The sequence below is a fragment of the Felis catus genome, chromosome B2, assembly GCF_018350175.1.
Source record: "Felis catus isolate Fca126 chromosome B2, F.catus_Fca126_mat1.0, whole genome shotgun sequence".
Lineage (NCBI taxonomy): Eukaryota > Metazoa > Chordata > Mammalia > Carnivora > Felidae > Felis > Felis catus.
Window position 1 is genome coordinate 110,631,477 of NC_058372.1, and position 26,568 is coordinate 110,658,044.

The 26,568-nt window shown below is 35.2% G+C and overlaps 1 protein-coding gene and 1 long non-coding RNA gene across 4 annotated transcripts in view; one reads left to right on the forward strand and one right to left on the reverse strand.

Moving 5' to 3' along the window:
- Positions 1-26,568, reverse strand: part of TRDN (triadin) — a 394,176-nt gene that overhangs the window by 54,388 nt on the left and 313,220 nt on the right. The window contains exons 25-26 of the mRNA XM_023254312.2: positions 2,165-2,191; positions 1,643-1,672 (exon numbers count right to left, since the gene is read on the reverse strand). Coding sequence (XP_023110080.2) covers positions 1,643-1,672; positions 2,165-2,191 — 57 coding nt within the window. The remainder of the gene's footprint in view (positions 1-1,642; positions 1,673-2,164; positions 2,192-26,568) is intronic.
- LOC111560519 overlaps positions 1-26,568 on the forward strand; it is a 73,829-nt gene that overhangs the window by 16,122 nt on the left and 31,139 nt on the right. For 2 of the 3 annotated variants that reach the window (XR_002742431.2, XR_006598251.1), the window contains exon 2: positions 6,605-6,740. This is a non-coding gene — a long non-coding RNA (uncharacterized LOC111560519). Of the gene's footprint in view, positions 1-6,601; positions 6,741-26,568 lie in introns of all 3 variants that reach the window. The other variant, XR_006598250.1, reaches the window with a different exon arrangement.

Below are 26,568 nucleotides of genomic sequence, written 5' to 3' on the forward strand. Positions count from 1 at the left end.
TTGATGGGGGGTGGGAGGGAGGAGAGGGTGGGTGATGGGTATTGAGGAGGGCACCTTTTGGGATGAGCACTGGGTGTTGTATGGAAACTAATTTGTCAATAAATTTCATATAAATAAAAAGTCTGCTGCTTACTGTAGCCCTCAGAAATGTTCATCGGACTTAGAAGAGCGAGGGGAGCTGTTTTTCTGGCAGGATGTCTGTGTCCTATAATAAACATCAAAAATAGGGGTTTTGTAATTGATTCAATTAGTCAATTGTTTCTTCTGTTGGTGGGAATGCAAACTAGTGCAGCCACTCTACAGTGTGGAGGTTCCTCAAAAAATTAAAAATAGGATTACCCTATGACCCAGCAATTGCACTAATAAGAATTTATCCAAAGGATACATGAGTGCTGATTCAAACCCCAATGTTTATAGCAGCACTATCAACAACAGCCAAATTATGGAAAGAACCCAAATGTCCACCAACTGATAAATGGATAAAGAAGATGAGCTCTCTCTGTCTCTCTCTCTCTCTCTCTCTCTATATATATATATAGATAGATAGATCTAAAATATATATATAATGGATATTGTATGGAATACTACTTGGCAATAAAAAAGAATGAAATCTTGCCATTTGCAACAATGTGGATGGAACTGGAGGGTATTATGGTAAGCAAAATAAGTCAGTCAGAGAAAGACAGATATCATATGATTTCACTCATATGTGGAATTTGAGAAACTTAACAGATGACCATAGAGAAAAGAAAGCAAAAATAAGATAAAAACAGAGAGGGAGGCAACCATAAGGGACTCTTAAATACAGAACAAACTGAAGTTTGATGAGGGTAAGGGGTTGGGAGGGTGAGGAAAATGGGTGATGGGCATTGAGGAGGATACTTGTTGGGATGAGCACTGGGTGTTGTATGAATCATGAGAATCTACTCCTGAAGCCAAGACTACATTGTATGTTAGCTAACTTGAGAATAAATTTAATTAATTAATTAATTAATTTATTTATTTATTATTTATATAATTTATAAATATATAGTTATATATTTATATATATTTATATAATATATATAAATATATTATAAAATTTATATATATTTATATAATAATAAATACAATTATTTATTAATTTAATTAATTAATTAATTAAACCATATCAATTTCTCAGCACTTTCTCCATTATAAGTACAATCTTTTCTAGGAAGAGGTGGAATAGATAAATATGCTTTATGTTTGTCTTATTTTATTTTATTTTATTTTATTTTATTTTATTATTTTTTAAACTTTTTTTTTAAACTTTTTTTTTTAACGTTTATTTATTTTTGAGACAGAGAGAGACAGAGCATGAACGGGGGAGGGTCAGAGAGAGGGAGACACAGAATCTGAAACAGGCTCCAGGCTCTGAGCTGTCAGCACAGAGCCCGACGCGGGGCTTGAACTCACGGACCGCGAGATCGTGACCTGAGCCGAAGTCGGCCACTTAACTGACTGAGCCACCCAGGCGCCCCTGTTTGTCTTATTTTAAAGAGTTAATGAAAGATAACATTTTTGTATAATATTTGCACTAGGACACATTAGCAAAGGAGTAATATGATATTCTTTATAAATATGGAATACAAGTATGAGTCTATATATAAAATATACATACCTGGTTTCTCTTCTTTTTTTACTTGTAGCTCTAAAAATATAGAAGATTAATAATGATGATTATACAAAGATATTTATTTCCTGTACTTAGACATATTTCTTTTACATATTATTCATTGTTTTTTAATCTGCCATATTAGTTTTCTTCTTTTTATGAATGCACCAAATTGATACAAACAGACAAATAAAGGTTCCTTATTATCAATCACAGCATGAATTATTTTAAGACAGAATGAAAATGTGAATTGAGATTTTTATGAGACGTTAACAAAAGGTATCGCTTTGAATCTTCAGTGAACAAAGGATGAGAGAAAATTTTAGCATAGCATAGTCTCAGAAACACAGAGGATATTAAAAATACAAAGGATATTAGAAATACAAGGATATTAAGCACATTGTCTACACAAAGTAGTTAAGCCTTTGATTTTAAGCCAAATACTCAACTATGAAGTCAGAGGATGAGTAAAAGCATATGTTTAAGATTTGTTTCATTTATTTATTTTTTGGCATGCACATGACATACGTGGAGGCTTAGGCTTGACTTCTTTGCCTAGAAAAAGTTTAAAAATTATTAGAGAATGAGTCATTCAATTGTTATTGAATTGACCTCAAATGTGATAGAATATTACATATTTGAAAATCGAAATACAACTACATACTCCAACTATTGTTCTTTTTTAAAATTCTACAGGATATGTAATTTACTATCCACACAAAATAACTAATTGAAAAATTATTTTTAAGTAATGAAACTTTAATTTCATTGCACCATTAAAAAATAATTTGCTCACAAATTTTGTTATCAGTGTTAACTTTTTAGTCTAATATTAAGATAGAGCACATAATTTTATTTTGAGAAATTACTTTTATTTAACCCTTTATTGTTGAAAATAAAAAAAAATAGACTTATTGTTTTCATTTCCATTAATACTATTAATGTTATCTGTCCTAGTATAATACATTAAAAATGACTGCTACTGAATTTGGAACTCCAAATGACTAAAAATACATTATAGGCTTTTATTGCATATTGGATCCCTAGTGTAAGGATTGACAAGTTTTCTATGAAAGATCAGGTAGTATATATTTTTGGCTTTGGGACATATGATCTCTGCACAACTCTACAGTTCTGCTCTTGTAACACAGAAATAGACATAAATAATATGGAAATGAATAGGCATGGCTGTATTCCAATAAAACTTTATTTACAGAAAAGACTGGTAATCAATCTATAGACCATTGTTTGTCAACCTCTGCCTTATCCATAGTCAGTTTCAATTTTCTTTATTTTTTATCTCAACAAAGATTTTGACAGTAAATAACACCTACCGTAAAACACCTTCCCTTACAAATGTCATCCAGTACCTTTTCATCATTGTTCAACTCAGCTTCCTAGGAATGTCACCTTTGTTATGCTTTTTACACTTCCTGACTCCCATTTAATCATAAATTCACTAAAATCTAGCTTTTATTCCCACCATTTTGTTTATCAGGTCTCTCCAGTCACCAATCCCCCCCTTCTTGCCAGTACCAATGGATATAATTAACTATATTGATCACTTTTTCCTTTTTAAATTCCTGTTCACTTGATTTCTGATCCGTCCACTTAAAATTACAGAAAACAGACAAAATACACAAAACACTGGCTTTAAAGATATTGAACATAGACAACAAAGGACTGATTTTTAAGTGGCGGGAAACAAATGAGGTGTGTCCTATGATTGTCTCAGTTAATGACTTAAGTGAATTATAAGGTCTTAATGCAGAATGGAGCTGAATTGAGGAGATGGAGCTGGGAGTCTGGAAAGACCAAGACAGCTAGAGATCACAGGTCAGAATCACATAAAGTAGAGCACTGCAGAGAGATTAAGAAAGAGAGAGAAAAAGAGATAAAGCAAGTTCTAGGGATTTGTGGAAGGCCCTCTTAAATCTTCAGATGAGTGTGAGCCAGCATAAGCACACGAGTAACGTACCTGAGACCAGGGCAAGAAACAATGGAAACAATACCATAGTTCTCTATAGTAAGCATTAAAGTTGGATAGTGTCAGTCTTCCAAGTTTGATATTGTACTTCAGTATTGTGTTGGCTATTGTCTTTTTCCATTCCGTATAAATTTTAGAGCCAGTTTGTCAACATTCACAAAATAACTTGCTAGGATTTTGATTGAAATTTCACTATTTTATAGATCAAGTTGGAAGCAACTGACATCTTAACAGTATTGAATCTTCTACTCCCCAAGCATGCAATATCTCACCATTTATGCAGAGAGTTTGATTTTTTTAATTTTTTTCCATCAGAGTTTTGTTTCCTTCAATTTTTATTTGGCTAACTTCTACACAGGGCTCAGCTCAGCTATCTTTTCTTCAGAAAACCTTATCTGAGGTTGTTGGACTGTGTTCCCCTTTTATGCACTAATATTATCTTTTAGATCTTTGATCATGTTAATCACAATCTACTGTAAATATTAACTTGAAAAAATACTTCCCTTCTAGACTGAGGTATTTGAAAACAGAGATCATGTTTATCCATCATTGGATCCAGGGAATTGGTGCAATACCTAATATATAGTTACATGGTAGGCACTCCCTTATTATTTGTTCATTTGGTAAATAAATGAAACAATGAGAATAGGAGAAGGTAAATAAATGGACAAGTGAGTCAAGAAAATTGAAGATAAGAAAATATATGAATTCAGGAATTACGTTGGCACGCAAAATTTGTGTTCAAGTTACTACTTATTTTCTTGCTTTTGGCATGACAATCCACTTCTCAGCTTTCTAGTACTCAGGCAAAGATCAAAAATGTAATCAATGATAAAATTTACAATGTTTTAAAGTATCAACAAATAGTTTCTAAAAAGAATTCCTGGTGTAACTATTCTTGGTATTGTTACCTGAGATAAATTTATTTCATGTGTTCTCAGGGGGGAAAAAAACTCTAATATAGTCTAATGTAGTAAACAACATTAAAAAAAAAAACCTACCATAAATATGTAATAATTTTCAGAGAGTTCCACCCTCTAAACCATGAACAAAGCAGAGTTCAATAAGAGAAATGTTGCTTTGGCTCAAACCCAACCAGTGTGGCTCAGGTATACAGCTATGTACTCTGCCTAAATTTAAGGATAAAAGCAAAGTTACCAAGACTATACATAGTGACATTTGGAGTATTGAACGGTCATGTTCCTTTTTGAGAATCTAATAAACCTATTGACATAATTCTAGGAAACATGCATGAATACAATTAAAAACACAAAAATGCAAGCACACACAAATTGTATGCAAATATAAGGTTGTTCAATTATGCACTTGGAGCCATGCCAAATTAAGAAATCTTTACTTAAAAGTTCTACTCATTCCTACAATCAGGTTGTGATAAACACTGAGCAACTATTTATTTCCACAAAGCATTTAATTATGAAATCTGGATTTTAGAGTTGGTTTTTACATGTCCTCTCCCATATATATTTGTTTCCAAGTCAATTTCAATTGTAGCTCATAACATCTAATTATTCTGCTGTTCTCTTTCCATCATGCCTTATGGATTTCATTGTGTTCCCTCAATGGGGCACCTGGGTGGCTCAGTCAGTTGAGTGTCCTACTTCAGCCTAGGTCATGATCTTGCCATTTCTGAGTTCAAGTCCCACATCAGGCTCTGTGCTGACAGCTCAGAGCCTGGAGCCTGCTTTGGCAGGCTGTGTCTCCCCTTTGGCAGGCTCTCTCTCCTCCTCCCCCACTTGTGCTGTCTCTCTCAAAAACAAACAATATTTAAAAAATTTTTTAAAAAGTTAAGTTGAAGTCCTAAGGCTCAGTATCTTGTGACTGTGACATTATTTGGAAATGGGGTTTTTGCTGGTGTAATTAAGATAAGGTCATTAGGTAGGGTGGATCTTAATCTGACTGGTGCCCTTACAAGAGGAGTAGAGATACAGAAATTGACTTACATAGAGAGAGAAGATAATGTGAAGACACACAAGGAGAATACCTCTGTGGTGACAGAGGCAAAGATTTGAATGATGTTTTTGCAAGCCAAGGAACACCAAGTTTTGCTGGCAATTCCAGAAGCTAAGGGAAAGGTATGGAACAGATTCTCCTCCAAACCTTCAAACAGCGCATGGCTCTGCCTGTGCTTGATTTTGGGCTTCTCTCCCTAGAATAATTTTTTGTTATTTCAAGCCACCCAGTTTGTGGTGCTTGTTACCACAGCCCTAGGCAACAAGTACACTATGCCAGTACTTTAGTCTAGTCCACTACTGCTTCTCTTCATAATTACCAAGAACATCCAAACTGGTTATGAAAACATAGGCTTTCTCCCCTCACTCGATTTTCTAGAATGTACGTGTGGTCATTTGACATATCACATCTCAGTCTAAAGCATGTACCATCTTTGTGAACTCCAACTGCCTCTGCCTGGTCAGTGGGATTAGTGATGAATCTAACTGCTACATATCTCATTACCTTTTTCTCTCTCTTCACCATTTTGCACTCTCTATTCAAGGCATACTGAAGGAATGTATTTCTAAACACCAAATTAAGGTGTCTTTTGTCTCTGGGCTTTCTTATATGTTGATCTCTCTATCTAGAACATCCTTCCTCCTTTTTAGTTTGGCTAAATCTCATCTATTATTCAGATATTATCCAAAAAAAAATAAGCTGCTCTAGATAGCTTTCCCTTAATCCCTCAGACTGAGTTGGGTTGGGTGTACCTTTCATATTCCAATAGTATTCTCTCTCTCTCTCTCTCTCTCTCTCTCTCTCTCTCTATATATATATATATATATATATATATATATATACTGTATCAATGTCGGTTTACTTTATTATCTCCTCTAATATCCTATAACTTCCATATACACAAGGATTGTAGTGCTTCCAAAGCTTAGCATGGTTCCTGATATATTGGAATTTATCAATAAATGTATGTTGACTAAATTAAATCAATACCTACTATTCTATACCAGCAGTTGAGTGCAACTTGGGACTGGAAGCTTCTCACCAGAAGCCTGCTGGGGTACATGCCTCACTATAAGGCTGTGAGACCATTGCTGCTGCCAGGTTAGAGGCTGATCTAAGGAAGGACCATTATTCTACCCCAAATGGGTAAGTTAGCTAAAGGAACAAAGTTATCTCTAGCAATGATAACTTGAACTTGAAAAAAAAGTAAATGAATATAACCAAATGCTCAACTCATAAAGTCCTAATGAATAGAATTGCTAACTTTAAGTCACACCTCATTTGACATTCTCTTCAAGATTAACTTGTTACTTTTAAATGATTGAGGCAATTGCAGTAAAAGCTATTTACTGTAAGCCTGTTAAATATTGAATGGGATTTGAATAATAAATCTTAAGTCATTCCTGCAACAACTAGGTAGCAGTCTCAATTGCTCCTGATATCCGACTCTAGTTCATGACCCTAGAACTGTGTCATCTTCAGTAGTCACATATATTTTCTGTTTTCTACAATGAGGAACATACATGCCTTGCTCAACTGGTATCAATTCTTTAAGATACAGGGGAAAAAACCCACAAATAACCAAACGAAGAAAAACACAAATAACAAAAACAAAGGAAAGAGACTAATACACATCCTTGTGTTATGTGACTGGTTATTGTATTTTCTGATATATCTAATTATTATTTTATATGTTAATAAATTATTTCTGATGCAGTAAAATTATTACCTAATATACCAATAAATTACTTGTACAGATTTTTGACTCTCAAAGAAATATTAAATTTCAGGTTTTATGTATGTATCAATAGCCAAAGGTCTGCATTGAACATAGATCTATATAGGTTAGTGTAATAACAATTCTGGCCCAGGAATTGTTTACATGAGTGATGTCAATAAAGGCTTTTAAGTAATCTGCTTCATAACAAATTCTCTCAAAATTTATTAATTATTTAACATTGATCAATAATGGAATAATTTCATTTAATGATCTTTCTTTTTAAAAATTTTTTAATGTTTATTTTTGAGAGACAGAGACAAAACATGAGTAGGAGAGGAGCAGAGAGAGAGAGGGAGACACAGAATCTGAATCAGACTCGCTCTGAGTTGTCAGCACAGAGCCTGACATGGGGCTCGAACTTACCAACCGTGAGATCATGACCTGAGCTGAAGTCAGGTGCATAACCAATTGAGCCACCCAGGCACCCCTCATTTAATGATCTTTCTGATTCACATGTCCACAAATAGCTTTAACATATCTTAAATATATATGTCTAATTACTATCTTAATTCATTAATGAAGTAGCTTTATCCATGCACTGTATTTATCTTAAACTCTCCAACCACCTCTACAATATGATAGATACACTCCCAAACCAGTCAAGAGTGTCCTAAAGCCTACTTATTATGGGGTCACTTAAACTTTAAATTTTATTTTATTTTTTTAAGTTTATTTATTTTGAGAGAGAGAGAGAGCACACGTGCACACGTGCACACGTGCACACGTGCACACACACACACACACACACACACACACTCACAAGTGAGGGAGGAGCAGAGAAAGGGAGGGAGTGAATCCCAAGCAGCTTCCACACTGTCAGTGTGGAGCCCGAGGCAGGGCTTGATCTCATGAATAGTATCCTGAGATCATGACCTCAGCCAAAATCAAGACTCATACACTTAACAAACTCAGCCACCCAGGTGCCCCTAGACTTTAAATTTAAAAGTAAGAAAAGTAAAAATCACAAGCAGAAGTAGGACACTGAACTTTCATGAATTTACTCAAAAAATCATAATTTGATGAATGCCATAGAAATTGCCTTATTACTGGATCTAATGAGCAAATTAGTTCCCTCAATATGGATTTATTATACTTTAATTTAGTCAGGACAATTCAGATGAATATCATAACATTTGAATTTTGTAAAATGGTTAGATGTAACACTATTTTAGACATAATACGTGTGAAAATCTTGGAAATTTTTTACTTAGATGATGCAATAGAGAGTATCATTAAATAAGACCATTAAATTTCAATACAAGATAAGAGTTTGGATATAAGAGCAGAAGGACCTTATAAGTTTTACACCCTATAATGAGCGAACTTTAAAACTGGATAAATCTTGTAAATCATCTCAAATACTTTCTTGTTTTCCAAAATAAACACACCTGGCTTCATAAACCATCCAGGCTATATGTGTGTTATGTTTCTATACATTTTTCCTCTGAGATATCCTTGTCAATCTAGGTCCTAGAGCAGTAGTTCCCAAACTGGGGTTCCTGGAGCAGACTTTCTCAGGTGAATTTAGTGACCACTTAGGTGTGGGAACTATTGTCCTAGAGGGATAAAATCAAGATTTGCCAAGATAGAGTACCTATGAGACAATGTTTTAATGACTTGTTAATAATCAGTGGATACAAAGCACAGAGAGAGTAGGCTAAGAAGTCTTGACAATGAAATCTCACCACTAAAATCTAAATATTTTTTCCAGCTTTTTTTTTTTTTAAATTTTTTTTCAACGTTTTATTTTATTTTTGGGACAGAGAGAGACAGAGCATGAACGGGGGAGGTGCAGAGAGAGAGGGAGACACAGAATCGGAAACAGGCTCCAGACTCCGAGCCATCAGCCCAGAGCCAGACGCGGGGCTCGAACTCACGGACCGCGAGATCGTGACCTGGCTGAAGTCGGACGCTTAACCGACTGCGCCATCCAGGCGCCCCATTTTCCAGCTTTTTTGAGATATAACTGACACATTACATATGTAAGTTTAAGGTGTACAATTTGATGGTTTTGTACACATATATAGTGTGAAACAATTATCATAAGTTTAGCTAATACATCCATCACCTCACACATTTATTTCTTTTTTTGTGTGTGATGATAACATTTGAGATTGGCTGTCTGAGCAACTATGGTATAAGTGGGGTGACCTATTAGCTTCAGGAACCTGAATGTCCAAATCTCTCCCCAAATTTGGGATGTTTTCAGCCATTATTTCTTTTTTTACTATTTTTTTTAAGTTTACTTATTTATTTTTGAGAGAGAGACAGACAGAGTGAAAGGGGGAGGGGCAGAGAGAGAGAGAGAGAGAGAGAGAGAGTCTCAAGCAGGCTCTGCACTGTCAGCACGGAGCCTGATATGGGGCTTGAATTCACAAACCATGAGATCATGACCTAAGCCGAAACAAAGAGTTGGGTGCTTAACTGACTGAGCCACCCAGGCACTCCATTCATTATTTCTTTAAATAAACTTTTGTCCCTTCTTGCTATCATCTCCTTCTGACACTCCAATAATGCTTAGGTTGTTTCTTTTAAGAGTATTCCGTAATTCACAGGGCTTTCTTCACTGTTTTTCATTCTCCTTTCTTTTTCCTCATCTGACTGGATGATTGTAAGTGACCTGTTTTTTTCATTCACTAATTCCTTATTCTGTTTGGTCCAGTCTGTTATTGAAGCTCTGTATTGGATGCTCCAGTTTAGTCAGTGTATTCTTCTACTCTGAGATCTCTGTTCTGTTGTTTTTCATGATTTCTATTTCTTTCTCAAACTTCTCGTTTTATTCATGTATTGTTTTCCCAATTTTATTTAGTTGTCTCTAATTTCTTGTAGTTCACTGAATTTCTTTAAGAGGATTATTCTGAATTCTTTGTCAGTTAATTCATAGATCTCCATAACCTTAGGGTCAGTTATGGAAGCTTTATTAGTTTCCTTTAGTGGTGTCATGTTTCCCTGATTATTTGTGATCCTTGTGTCTCTATGTTGATATGTGCATATTTGAGCAAGTAAATGCTCCTTCCAGTCTTTACAGACTGGCTTTGGCAGGCAAAGCTTCACACCAGTCAGCTCATCCAGAGATTCAGGGTGTGCCACCTCATGGTGACCTTGGGCAGGCAGATCTGGTGCCTGGATCAGCAGGTGGGCAGGCCTTGTGTTTGGGTCCATGGGGAATAGCCTAGTGCCTGGATCTGCAGGGGCTGATATGCCAAGGGCCACAGGGAAGGGCCTGGCATCTGGGTCTTGGCAACTGGCCCAGTGCTGGGACAGTTTGGGAATCTGTTTTCACAGAAGCCAGCCTAGAGGCTGGGGCCATGTGGGCTGGCCTGGTCCTGGGGCAGGACAGGATCCTAGGTTGTGGGAGCCAGTCTAAAACCTGGGATCTTAGAAGGCCACAAAAGATGACCTGGTCCTGGGGCAGGGCAAAGGGTTGGGTTCATAGAAGCCCAGTTGGGGCTTGGGTCTACTGGCGATTATGTGGCTTGGGATCAGCCCGGGAATCTTGGTCGATGGAAACTTGCTTAGACCTTGAGGCTACAAGTGCCAGATTGGTGCTGGGGCAGGCTGGGATCATGGGGTCTGTGGGAGTTGGCTTGTGGTGGGATGGGCCAGCAGCAAGTTCATAAGAACTTATTGGGAATCTTGTACCATGCTTGCTGCCCTCAGGCTGTGGGAACTGGTCAATGCCAGGGTGGGCTGGGAGCCTAGTACCATGGGAGCCATTTTGGCCCTTGAGACTCAGCCTGGTGCTGGCAAAGGCCAACTGGGGTCTGCAATGAAGTTGGGCGCTCTCTTCACTCTCCTTCTCCTACAGAGACGGTGTCTCTTTTGTGCTAAGCTACCCAGGTTTGGCAGAGGGGGTGGGGGTAATGTGAATCTATTCTTACCTTCCTCAATTGTCTTTTTTTTTAATTTCTGTTATTCATTCAGGTGCTATATTTCCTCACCTGGAATCCTTAGTTCTTGTGAGAGTATTTTTGCAGATTGTTGTTCAAATTGATGTTTTGGGGAGGGAATGGACACTAGAAATTTCTATACCACAATTTTGCTAATATTACTCCTACATGTTCTTTAGCTTTTTTCATTCTCAGTTTCATGATCTCATACATTCAGTTACAAGACAATATTGTACCAGTTTAAAATCTGATGAGACTTTACAAGAAAACACAGCTGCAGATATATGAATGAATAAAGTACATTTGTATGTCGTTTAAGCCTACATATTCCTTTAGATCCACATTTAGACTGCAATAAGTGTAAGAACACTGTAGATTGCTTGATGGAGGAGAATTCTATAAAGTAGTGGTTCTCAAACAATAACATAACCTGGAAACTTATTATAAATGTACATGTTCAACCCCATCCCTGACCTCCAGAATCATAAACTCCAGGGGTGAGCCCAGCACTCCAGGCATATCAGACACATGTTGAAATTTGAGAACCTCTGTTTGAGAATCATGACTACGTTTATTAATAGTATTCATTTAACAAAATCTGACTATTTTTTTTGCAATTTTAAGTTCCAGCTAATTGTGTATGTCATTTCAGCAAATAAGGCTTAATTAGAGTCAAAGAGAAAGGTTTCAATCTACTGAGACATAAATGGATAAAGTTAAAAACAGAACATGCTTATGTTGATTCTAGTGTGTCAACTTTTCAATATAGATGACAGTAATATTGTATTCAGATATTTGTGATTGAGTTCTATAAAGGATGTGATATGAAATGAAATTCATATAACAGAAGAATTTTTTATTTTTTTACAAAGGAAACCAAATCATTGTAATTCTGTTGTTCTCATAGAGATAGTAACTGGCTCCATATCACAGGCTATGTTTCAAACAGTAGGAAGCAATATAACAGGTATATAAATACATATATTTGTTTATTTTATTTATAGGGATTTTAGGATTTAAAAAAATATTTTTAATATAGCTTTTGTATTTTTTTTCCTTAAATTTTATTAAAAACAAATGAAATTATCAATGTAATATTTTCCATTTCTGCTTTTACTATGCATTGACTTAAAAAACTGGTCATGTTCAATGAACAAAAAAGGAAGGAAGAGGAAAACAATGAGTCAAAAATATTCTGCAATATTAGACACATGAACATAGAATCAATGCAGTTTAAAATTACATAAAATAATAAATAGCATGTCTACATTTATATATACTAAGGAAATTGTTAAAGTAACATCTGACAAAGATAATAAATCTTGACCTAGCATAATAAAAAAAATATTAATGCACAGTGTTTTGGGACAAGCAACAGATAAGAAATCTTAAGGTTTGGGTTTGGTTCTTGAAACTCATTTGCTGTGGAACCTTGACATGGCCATTTAACTTGCTTTCCTCATCTTTTACAAAAAGAAAAGAAATGGTAGAAATTAGATTGATGGTTTCTAAGATCTCATCCAGGTAAAGTGATATATTTATGTTAAATATTAATTTAAACTTTTTTTTTAGTTTATTTATCTTAGAGAGAGAGTGAGAGCAAGGGAGGGGCAGAGAGAGAGGGAGAGAGAATCCCAAGCAGGCTCTGCACTGTCAGTGCAGAGCCAGATGTAGAGCTTGAACTCACAGACTGAGAGATCATGACCTGAGCTGAAATCAAGAGTTGGATGCTTAACTGACTGAACCACCCAGCCTCCTCTGTTAAATTTTAATTTAAATCTAAATAGTAAATCATTTACAAAGGAGGCACCATTTAGATAATCAACGTGAAAAGTTGCAGCATTAATTTCTTTTTGGCTTGTTGCTCTTTAATAAGTCTGTTTGCTCAATTCCTGATAGATTTTCTGCCGATGGAAACATGTTTAAGTCTAAGGGCAGAAGAACAGAACAAACCTTGTTTCTAAAATCAGTGTCTGTTCCAGATATAATATATCTGTTTACACAGCTATTTACTACAGAGCAGAAATTGGCTCTGTTGTAGATTTACATCTTAACCAGAAAAACTATCAAACAGGCAATTTACCTTTTATGTTTATTTTTATTTTTTTGAGACACAGACAGAGCATTAGCAGGGGAGGGCAGAGAGAGAAGGAGACACAGAATCCAAAGCAGGCTCCAGGCTCTGAGCTGTCACCACAGAGCCCGATGTGGGGCTCAAACTGACAAGCCTGGAGCTGTGAGATCATGACCTGAGCCAACTGAGCCACCCAGGCGCCCCGGCACTTTACCTTTTAAACTGACTTGGAAATCTAAACTTTGTATCATATATATTGAAAAAACAAGCCATTTGGAGGAAGCAAGAAAATATCACAAGGACTTTTATGGGATGCTTGAATCAGTTCAGAAATCTTATTATATACTACTAGAAGCCATTATTACTCACCTACATGTTTTATGAGGTTCTCCAATCTTTTAATAATCAAAATTAAAATGTAAGATACATAAATGTTAAACATGTAAAATATATTACAAAACTCTGAAAGGAATTGCTTTCTGGCTTGGATATAAATTTGAGTAAATATTCTTTTTTCTTCTTTTACCTACAGAGCCGTTTACATATACAGGCAATCTTGTTCATGAAATGTACTGTATAAAGTTACTTAATTGAAATAATACCATATTATCTTTTATATGATGTTTACAAATATACTTTTAGAGATTTAATGTAAAATTATGTGAGGGTTAGCATTATTTATGTAGCACTGTACATCAGAAAAAGAAATTACAAATAGAGCTTTGAAAATTGCCCTTTAATCTTCTAAAAGCTACTTGGTAAGCAAGAATTGCCACTGACAATTCGAACTAAATTTTGAGAAGAATTTTTATTTTATGTTAGGATCAATAAAAATGCAGTCTGGTGCTAAGAAGTAAAAATATCATTTATGGTATCCTTTAATTTTAAAAGCAGAAGTATTTGGCAATATAATTAGATAGTATTTAGAAAGTCCTTTAAGGTCTACTGTATTAAGATTTGTGGTCATATGGCCTCTTAGATACATGAACCTAGTGAAATTCACATACAGAAATGACTTCTTCATCTTCATTGGTTTTGTTTGCATCATGCTAAATTTTCTAGATTCCAATTAAGCTAAATTTATTGAGGCTGTATTACAATAAATTTCTATGGAAACTTTTTTGTTATTCAAGCATCTACACTTGACCACTGTGTTCTCACAAACCCTCTCAGTTATGTGTATTTTGCCTCACATGAATGGCAACTTTGGGTCCTTCTCCTTCATGATGTTGATTAAACTGTTAGCAGCAAATGTTTTGTTTGCACCATGATTAGTTGTAATAGATTAGGGGAAATTTTCAGAGAACTAATAGAAAGATAGAAGAAGTTAATCAGATCATTACTTAGAAGTCCTTTTTTTTATTGATAGGAAACTTAATATAACACTGAGAACACACCATGATTATTCAACTATTCAGTCATTCATTCAGCAAGCAATGACTCAGCATTTAGTGCCTGCTCAGCACTTCAGTCTTCTAAGAATACTTAGCCTCTAAGGCTTACCTATGAATTGAAAAAACAGATTCTTATGGATGGGTGCAATTCTGGTGACAGTCATAGAAATTAGATTTGGTGTACCTCTCGTTAAGGGCATAGAAAAAGATATCAATTCCAGATATCACACATATACTTTAAAAAGTTCAGAGACAAAAGAAGATAAGGGATAAATGGTCTTACTCCATTATTGACCCACATACTGAACTTCCGAAAGTAAAAGCTTTTTCTCTTCCAAACACAATTCCCTATAATGGTAAATGATTCTACATTCCATCTACAATTCCAACCAGGAGGCTGAAAATCATCCAAAATTCTTCTCCATGCTTTGCCCTCCCTATTCAGCTGTTAACAGAGTCCTGTTGATTCCCTTTTCTAAATATATCTTGAGTGTACTTCCACTAGTTCATTTCCTTCTCAGTTTCTGTTTCTATTAGAGCCTCAAATATATCATTTTCATACCCTCTCATATCACCTGATGTTTTTGCCCTCTTCTTGCATCTTTTCACCATACCATGCTCATTTGTCAAGTCTCAGCTCAGCTGTTGTCTCCCTCTGGATGCCTTTCCTGATCTCTTTCCAGGATGAGTTAGATGCCCCTAATCTGTACTCTCAGCATCGTTTGAAAGCCATCATCTCTGTACACTGTAATTATTTGCAATACTTTGTAATTATTTACTCATTTGTCTTCCACAAATAAATTGTGAAATTCACTAGTCAGGGACAGCAATGAAACTATCATCTTTGTGTTCTTAGTACTTGTGCATTGTCTCACAGTGTCAACAATCATTGTCTTTAATGAACAAGTGACAACTCTATATAAATGGAGAGTTACTCTATTGAGTAATGCATGCAACTAAACATACTCCCCTAATGACTCACTGAAGATGCTGCTAAAATATTTTAAAAGGACTTGCAGAAAAGAGAGAGTTCTTTTAATTTTATGGGCCTTTATTGAAACATACCATCAGAAGAAATTTTCCATTTTTTTCTCTACATAGGAGGTTTTTCAAATTTGTGTTGTGATTATCTTGCTTCAGGATATGTAAAAATAAAACGTGAAAGTTTGTGTACAGAATTTCTCATTAATGTTGGTTATGGCTATTTCACCGATGAAAAGGACAAAATCATGTTTAGATGTAGTAAAGTTATATTATGTTTACTCTTGAGTAGTTTTGACCTGGAATATAATAGACATTCCTGATCATTTTCAATTGATTGGCACCATCTGGCCCAAGCATATTTTAATTATTAAGACTTACTAAACTATATTACCCTAAACTCTACTGCATCACATTCTGATACTTTAAGTGGGTCTTAGGAAAGAAATGAGATAATAAGAAATGAGCATTTACCATGCTGAATCTTTATCTTAAAAGTCAAGGCATTGATTAGAGCAAGGGATGGGGATGGAGGGTTTATGAGAAGGAAAACTCAGTAAAATGTCTAAATTTTGATGGGCTTGTCTAAAGTTGTAAGGCATGGGCCCAAAGAAACCATTATTTCTGCTATGTTTGTTATTGGTCACATCAATCTCAGTTCCCGAGCTTGAGAATATTATGTTCCTGAAACTAGAAAGGTGAGAATAAAAGAGATGGTAGTTAATATTATTTTTCTTTTCTTTCTCTTCTCTTTTCTTTTTTCCTTTCCTTTCCTTTCCTTTCCTTTCCTTTCCTTTCCTTTCCTTTCCTTTCCTTTCCTTTCCTTTCCTTTCTTTTCCTTTCCCTTCCCTTCCCTCCCCTCCCCTCCCCTCCCCTCCCTTTCCTTTCCTTTCCTTTCCTTTCCTTTCCTTTCCTTTCCTTTCCTTTCCTTTCCTTTCCTTTCCTTTCCTTTCCTTTCCTTCTTTTCCTCCTTTTTTCTTTTCTTTTCTCTTTTCTTTTTTCTTTTCTTTCTTTTCTTTGTTTCTTCTACAGTCAAGTAAACGGTACCATATTTCTTTCTCAAGATGTTCTGTGTTATTGAGAGTTAAATTTGAATAGCATATGAAAAGAAAAGATACCTCATGTTTGTCTACATGAGGCATCTGAAACATTTTTTCCTGGAATATGATTCAATTATTAAATATCAACCCTCTTTTAAACATCTTACAAGTGTGAAACACTTCATCACAGGCTTGAGAAATATTCCCATGGATGGATGTTGTGTTGATCCATTAAACTGAAAAACCACAAAGAATATTTGACCTAAGAACATAGTTTTGAAAACTAGATAATATATTTTACCTTACAAATAGTATAAAAGCATGTATAGGCATAGGAGAAACAAAAGAAGAGATTGAGAATAGGTTCAAATAATTATGAAACCAGCATATTTTAGAATAGCAAAGAAAATATAAACTAAACAGGACATTAACATGAGGGAACTGGATCTTGTAAATTTTGCAATATTTTGTCAGAATTACTCACAAATTAGCTTGGAAACAGAAATCTTTCTAAAAGAGTTGACTTCTTAACAGGCAAGTATCTAAAAAGCTTCTGAGTTTTATTTTAATTTAGAAGAGCCAGACCATCAACTTCTTCTGTGACAAGTTATAAAGCCTTCTGTAGTAAATTGCTTTTGCCACCCTGAAACATCTAAATCCAAGTCTCATTACCACCTTCCTCAATTGGTTTTCTGATTGGATTGAAATGAAAAAAGAGGATTTTCAATGAAAATTTTATTATAAAGGGCAAAAAAAGAGCATTTCTTGATTCCCATGAACTACAGAAGGAAGACAATCATTCTGAGGAAAGCCTGAAAACTAAAAATTATGACTTTTGGAAGATTCTAAAATATATACTGTTGAAGAAATCTCTGAAAAAGATGACATATCTAATAGTGGCTAATAATTCTTTGTTTACACTAATGTTGGTTATACTAATGCATAAGTAGCATTTAGAAATGTTAAAAGAAACTATTGTATTCTTTATTTTTCATAATAGAGGCAACTTCTCCAGGATCCACAGACCCTGTGTCTCTCCTTTAAGTCAGCTAAGAAAACTTATACCTGTCATAGACTGATTCAGAAGCTACTAATGGAATTATGCTTGCTTGATTGAATTGGCTAAAAAATAGATCTCCCAATCTTTAGAAGATAGAACTAAAAACAATAAAAATAAAAATAAAGACTCTAATACTCAAGTCACCATTAAAAATAGAAAAAAAATAAGATTTTAGTACAGAAGTGGTTAATCAAAAGCTAAGCATGAAAAAGGTTATATTGTTTTACCACAAAACAAAAGTTGTTTTCATTTTGGGAAGCCAAATGGCCAATGAATGTGTCTCAGATTTTTAAAGGCTGTAGCAAATTTAATTCTGGAAAGACGTTGTTTCCCATATTTATTAATCTAATTTATAGATAACATGTTAAATATTTATTTTGTGCTAAGAACCATGCTAAACATTAAAAAAATATTTTAACATTTATAGTAAACCTTGTAAGGTCAATTTTTCCATTTAACAAATTAGGAAACAGGCTTTCAGATCCATTTGACCATATAATTAAACTCTTACTCATTTGTTCATTCAGAACCATTTACTGAGCTCTTACTACGTGCCAGGAACTGCTTTAGGCACAGGAAATACATGAAATAAACCAGCAAAATCCCTGCCCTAAACAACATATGGTACACTGCCCTGCTTTGTTATTAATATCATCTAGAATTGTTATCTAAGGATTACTTTAAGTTTACAATTCAAAATAAGAGTACCACTATTTGAGGTGTTTTGTTTTGTTGTGTTGTTCTCCACCCACCTTCCTCTCTTGCCTTGATCTATCATGGCTATATTATTGGGACGAAAATACTTGAGGTTCCAAATTTGGCAGTAAACTATACCAAGGATATATTGGCAAAAGGAAGTACGCTACATTTTAGGTTACCTTAAAGTCAAAGAGGACAACTTGAGACACTGTGAGTCTTGTTCACTGACTTAGAAATCAAATTGAGTGTGTGAATGAGGTCATTGATGTGTTGAAAGAAGCCATGTTATTCCATGCATTTTGTAACATTGGAAACAATTGATCTTTGTATCAGCTTCCTTGCCTATAACGTGGGCTAAATAATGGAACCTGAAACACAGATCATTATGAGATGAAATTATGTTATGCATATATGTAAATAAATCCTCTTGATTAATTGATTAACTGCTACACCAATATTAGTTATTTTTCATTTCCAAGATTTGAATTACAAGGCATTTAATAAATGTCCTTCAACTAACAGAGTAAAAATCATTATAGTTTTCTTGATCTATTGTTTCTTTTCAGTAATAAACCCTCTCAGCATATTATAATGACACATACCTGTTGACTACTCAATAAACATTAGCCTATGATAGAAATGGTGGTTGACTTGCTGCCACAGAGATTTACATGAGTCACTGTAGGGATACTTATGAAGTATTTATCACTACTGCCACTTTCTAGCAATTACTCAATTTTCCATATCAGCCTAATTTTAATATAATTTTTATCCTCCAAATTACATTACAACAAAATTTTCTGTCTTCTTATTTATGGGAAAAATAACATGAAATTTTGAGATAGCAATGCCTGGGTATAAGTAAATTATACATGTTAGCATATCTTCATTGTTCTAATTGTGATGCGAACTGAACATTTTCTCCAGTCTTTCTCATTTGGTTTTTCTTTTCTTTTTTTAATATATGTTGTCACTCATTTAAAAAAAATTCTATTATCTTTGCTCTATTGTTTCCCCAAATCTTTTAAGTAAAAGACATCATTCCTCACAGTGCATTCAGCTGAACACTGCTATTATATTACAGAAAAGATACCATGGTTGAATAAAGGTGAAAAACATTGGGTAAAAAAAGGTTCAGCTGGTTTCTTTACTATCACACTTCCTTAATATGTCCATGCGTATGATAAACTCCAAGAGCTTTTCCCAGACTTGCTTAACCTCAAAATTCTTTCATGTACCAAAAATTATAACTAGTCTTCTATGCAAAACACTTTGCCAAACACAAATGCAAGAAATAACTTAAACTGCAAGACATCCTTCTACCCTTTAGAGTTACAAAGAAAAACTCCATAACAGTAATGTTATTGATGTATACTCTTAGCTGAACTGTATACAATTATACAGTTTTTAAGGAAGAGGGACTTAGTTCAAAGTTTTAAGGTTAGAAGTGATACCACACAGGGGTGCCTGGGTGGCTCAGTTGGTTAAGCGCCTGACTCTTCATTTCAGCTAAGGGCATGATCTTACAATTCACGGGTGAACCCCACATTGCACTCCACACAGAGAGTGTAGAGCCTGTTTGGAATTCTCTCTCTCTCTCTCTCTCTCTCTTTCTCTCTGCCCTCTCCTGCTTGCTGTCTTTCTCTAAATAAAAAAAAGAAACAAAAAAATTTAAAAAAAAGTGGTACCACATAAGCCACTGGAGAAATATCACACAAGTAAACAAGTTAAAAATGAGAAGATCTATATGGGAAAGGAAGTGATTTGATCTTGGTGACAGGTAATTAAACAAAATGAAATACTTTTAGGCATTACATACAGAAATCCCTTATCTCTCAGGTCTTCAAAAATGGAATTAGTGTATGCCTTAGTTTTTAGCATTTTCCCATGCATTATTGCCTTTCATTGATTCTGTAACCCTGTGAAGTTGTAAAGATGGTTGCTGTTATATCTCTGATACATTAGGAACCATTTAAAACTACAGTTTCTCTGATGTCACATCTTCCTCTCTTTTTACTATGCCATGCTGCTTTCCTAAGTCACACTTTTCCCTTTTTCAGACAAGGTTTTAAAATAATAACCTACAATTTAGACAAAGTATATGATGTAGATTTTCTGGCCCTAATTCCTGGCCTCCAACTAAATGCCTCAAACTATAGTAATTTGGTTTTCCTCTTATTTAGCTCCACTAAAACGACTTGTAAGATCATTAGTGTCTCCATATTATACATTCCAATGAATATTTTTCAGTCTTTATCTTACCATGAGTTTTTTCCACATTTGACACTTTGACAGCTTCCTCCTCCTTGAAATTCTTTCCTCCCTGGTTTCTGAGACAATATCTCTAGCTTCTAAAAGAATTCTCTCCTTCCTTTTTAAATTTTTTAACTCCTTCAGGGTCTTGTTCTCTAACCACTCCTACATTTTAGTATTCTTCTTGGTGTTCTTCTTTAGTGTTCTTTGCTGCCTTAGTTCTGGGTCTTTTTCTCTCACTTCCCTTGGTAGATGTCAATAACTCTCATTGTTTAAACCAGCTTATCTTTGCTAGGAATTTCCACCTCTACTACCATATTTTTCCCCCAGATACTTGACAATCATACATAAGCGCATATCCCACAGCTACCTCTAATTCAACATTTGTCTCCCTGACGGCTACTACAATTAGATTACAAACTCGAGGAGGAAAGGAACTTAACTGTGTTTACCAATACAACACAACACAACAACTTGACTGTGTTTATGATTGTGCTCACCATATTGCCTAGCATATAGTAACTGCTCAATACAAATTTTGAATAATTAATATGTCAAAAATTTACTTAATATGTATGGCTTCCTTTTTAAAAATCTGCCACTTCTTTTGGAAATTCCAACTACAGCAAATGACATTACTGTCCACATACTATTCCAAGACAGAAACCTGGGAGTTAGCTTGAATTTTTCTCACCCCCACCCCAAATAATGGCAGTTATACTTCCTAAATACTTCTATAATAGCTCTCCTCTTTTCCTTCCTACTAATGCTCTCTCTAGATCTTTTTAATAACTCTACAGGTGTCAGTGCAAGATCTCATCACCTAGAAAACTGGTTTCCTGAAACTACTGGCATCCTCTTTATCTTCAATCTCTGTGATTACTCAGAATCAGTAATTTGAAATTCTATGTTAAGCTGTACCTCATTTTGCTTAAATACTTGTAACTCTTCCTAATTTCCTTTAGGAAAAAGGACACAACCCTTACTCAGGTAGCATGATTTTCTGTTGCTTTTCCTCTTAAGTCTTATCCATTCCTGTTCTCCACTTATACTTTGTACTGAAATGAAGGTGAGATCTTGTGGTTTCAGTTCTTCTGACTGTTTTCCATCTGGCTGAGGCTTGTGCAAATATCTCTGTCTAGAATGCCTCACTCAGGCTTTCTTCACCAGGCTTATCTTCACCCATCTTGTGAAACTATTGATGTATCCTCTCCTTTGGGAATATTTCTCTGAACCAATAGGCTGGAGAAATGTAACTTTCCACTGTGCTCAGAAAGCACACTCCGCACAACTTTTCTGTTTGTTTGTTTGATTTTCTTTTATTCATTTTTGTTATGACTAGCTCTTTATTTAATGATCTCTGCCTTGATACAAAATATTTCTTGAGAATTTAAGGTATTTATCTTTATGTCCTCAAAACCTAACACACTTTTAAATATATGGTTGAAATTCAATAAATATTGAACTAAAATGAGCCTTTGATCCTACCACAACTCAGTTTAGTTAATGACATTAAGATTTAACTATTTCTACAATTTATGGGAGTCTTGCATATCCAATGCTTTCTGGTTACCTAAAGATGTATATACTATTCAGGTGGTGTGTGGAGTGGTTGGGGGAAGAAAGAGAGGGAGAAGGAAGACAGAGAGAGAATACATTTTCTCTTGTCCAAGGATCTAATTAATAAACTATATGCATATATATATGCATATTTACAAATATATATATCTACAAATATATATATATTTGTAAGACCACTAGTAATTTTTTGATAGTTACTGCACTTATTTTAGATAGTTATTTTATAGTTATTATATATATATATAGTTTATATATATAGTGTATATATATATGTATATATATATATACATATATATATACACTTGTGTGGGATCACTATAGTAATTTTTAGATAGTTATTACATCAGTTTAGTTTTATGATGACAGACATAAATTGAATAGAGTCACCAATTAGAAGCAAGTTCTTTGAGTGTTATGAGCCAAAGATAACTTTGATGACTGATAGGTATTGAGTACATACTGTTTTCCTTTGGCCAAAACATTTACCTATTGTGTCAATATCTTAGCCAGGTGGTAAAATACACAGACAGCTTACTCTTGACATACATGTTCTGCTAACAAAATATGTGTTTGTTTATTCCTTTTAAGGTCAAAGGAATGCACAGGTATGTTCAGTGCTTGTTTGCCTATACTATGTCATAAGAAAGGAATAGGTGTTTCCTTAATCATTTCATGAACTACTTAAGTCCAGAAACCACCCATCAAATGAAACAGTGGGTAGACGATGTCAACCAGTGCTCAGTAAGTGTGAGGACCCCACTGCTAGTGAGAAAAAAACCATTTAAAAATATAAGTCCAAGGACGCCTGGGTGGCTCAGTCGGTTGAGCATCCGACTCAGGCTCAGGTCGTGATCTTGCAGTTTGTAAGTTCAAGCCCCGCATCGGGCTCTGTGCTGACAGCTTGGCGCCTGGAGCCTGGAGCCTGCTTCGGATTCTTTGGCTCTGTCTCTCTGCCCCTTCCGCACTCATGGTCTGTCTCTCTCTGGTCTCTCAAAGATGAATAAACGTTTAAAAAATTAAAAAAAAATAAAAATATAAGTCCATTCTTAATTTTTTTAATGTTTATTTATTTTTGAAAGAGAGAGAGACAGAGCATGAGTGGGAGAGTGGTAGAGAAAGAGGGAGACACAGAATCTGAAGCAGGGCCCAGGCTCTGAGTTGTCAACACAGAGCCAGATGTGGGGCTTGAACTCATGAATGCGACCTGAGCCAAAGTCGGACACTTAACCGACTGAGCCACCCAGATTCCCCAAGTCCATTCTAAATTAGCAAAGTTTTTGGTAAAAGAGAAGTTTAATGTTATTCTTCCCTGGAGATAAGGGCAATAATAGATGTCTATGAAATCTGTAAAAATACATCTCAAATTTTAATGTACATACTAGTGACCTGGGAAATTTGTTAAAATCCAAATTCTTATTCAGCAGTTACAAGATGCTATATTTCTAACAAGGAACCAGGTGATGCTGCTGTTGTTTTGAGAACCACCATTGAAATAGCAAGAGTAGATGTGATAAACTTTTATATTTTTCTGTTTTCATAGCATTGAAAGTACTTTCATATATATTATATCACATGATTCTCATGATAAGTCTGTTAGATTGGCATGGGATGTTCTGTTGGTGGTGACTCTATTTTATAGGTAAATTAAGAGAGATTCAGCCCTTAAGAGATTTGTTGTAAAATACTCCATATCTATTTTCTTGGAACTCCTCCTTCTATACCATCCTTCCCCCATTAGTTTTTTACATTTAAAAAACTGCTTCTACACGCCCTATATCACAAAGCCAAGACACATATCAAACATATATCTTAAAAATCACTAACCAATGCCTTTCTTTCCAAGAGGATAATATTGTCAACACGCGGTGGCTATGGTAACTTTTGAATGTTTTCTTGTCTCAGAGATTAGAGAAGACTAAACAGCTCGCAGCAGTTAATATAGGAGCTTAGATAGAAAATTAGTAGAAACCCATTCAATACATGTGGATACCACATGACATGCTAGAGGAAAACGTGTGTCAACCGACCAAGGCTGGAGAACTCATGGCGTGTGTTTGTAGGAAGAGAACAGTGGTGGGTGGGAAAGTAAGCTGTCAAGATTGGAAACAAGGTTTATAGGTAAGGTGCTTTCAACATGGACCTGAAGTGAAAGAAAACTATTCAAAGACACTGAAGAGACAAAATTCCACAGGCGTGGCAATCTTTTTTAAATGTCTGTGTGAGTGCAGGGGGAGCAGTGGTGGTGGTGGATTAGACGAAAGGAGAGCACATGAAGAAATATGCTAAGGGCCATATAATGCAGTGGCAATGAATCTAGCTCTATTCTCTGCAGATATTCATTTAGAAAAAATAACTAGCACAAGCATGTGCTGGATCTGTGAAGAGGAGATGGAAGCAAGAGGATTAAGTCATGAGTTTGTTTACCTATTCATGCAAGAGATGAGAAGAGCTAAAAGTATGGTCTTGCCAGGAGAGAGAATAAAAGGGATCACAAAGGTGGGAGATACATAACTTGATGCCTAACTGGACACTGGGTTCTGAAAGAGAAGGAGAAGCTGCAAATGACTCAAGTTTAAGTCAATGTAACTGAATGGTGATTCGTGTGTTCCATTTGTTGAGACAAGGAACAACGGCAACAACAACAACAAGGCAATGGAGAGATGTTGAGTTCAGTTATAAACAAAGTGAGGTGTAGGCAAAATAACCAAGTGAAAATTTTGTTAGACACTTAGAAACACAGTGACACAACTGTGAAGATTTTATTTATGAACATTAATTTTCTTGATACATAAGAAAAATAAATTATTCCCTGTGATTTATGTCTTTTTTTTGTTTGTTTTTAATTATATAACTACTTTTAATTACTAGTCATGGCTTCCCGAAAAGAACACTTAGCTATTTTCTAATTACCTAATGAAATGTATGTCTCATTTGCCATCATTTTCATTGGCAAATAAAAAAGGAATTTAGTGGCTAATAATATGCTATGTCAAAAACAAATAATTATAATGTTGTCCCAGTATTTTAAAATGCAGTCATTTTTTGTTGTTGTTTTTAACAGTGTGGGTTAAGTGGTTTAGTTTTTGCCAAAGAAAGATTTTTTTTTAAATATGAGAGATGGTGAACATGGTCAAATATTGTGTAGGGGTCAGTGTAATATGAAGCAAGAAAACCATCCCCTGTTTTTGGCAACAAACATGTTAGTGGTCACTTCCACACAGAGATTTTAGGAGAAAAGATGATTCCACAGGAGTGTCCTCATGTATGCTCAACTTTAAGTTAATCTATCCTTTCTTTATTCCCTCAAAGCTCAGGGGCATTTTGTTCTTGCTCATAATTGAGCCAATTCCATCCACCTGTAGTGCCTATCTCAATTTTTCTCATCTCTAGGACAGTTATCTCCTCATGAGTATCTCCCTCTGGATTTCTTGCTCTGCCTCTCTCTGGAATAATCTACCTGATTATCACCAATATGAGCACAACAAACATATTCCATTGATTCTACCTGTCAAAATAAAATACTTTGCCTCCCTTTATCAACAAACTCCTGGAAGAAGAAGTTTATGCTGTCTCCACTTACTGATCAATCCTTTACTTAATTCCTATAAACTTTCTACTAACCACTCTACTGAAAATGCTCTCCAAAAGGTCACATAATGACAGGTCTTTGTCAAATATAGTGGCTTTTTCTCAGTCATCATGTCTCATGACCTTTCTGAGACGTTTGCACTGCTGACTTTTCCATGTTTTCTTGAAAGTGTCCCTGCTTTGGAATGCTGATACGTTGCATTTCCTGATCTTCCAGGTAACCTACTTGCCTTCTCATGACCAGTTCTTTTACTTTTCCAAGAAGCTATCCTTAATTCCCTCCTCTTTTCTCTCTACTTTTTTTTGAACAACTCCTTTCCTCCTTTGCCTTTGAATTCTAACCTGTTTTTTTTTTATTTTTTTAATGTTTATTCATTTTTGAGAGACAGAGACAGAGACAGACAGAGCATGAGCGGGAAAAGGGCAGAGAGAGGGAGACACAGAATCTGAAGCAGGCTCCAGGCTCTGAGCTGTCAGCACAGAGCCTGATGCGGGGCTTGAATTCACGAACTGCGAGATCATGACCTGAGCCACCCAGACACCGCTTGAATTCTAAACTTCTGAACTCATGTTTACAGGACCTAGTCTGAGGATCCCAAGTGTATGCTCCCAATTTCCAAGGCTCGCTTGGATA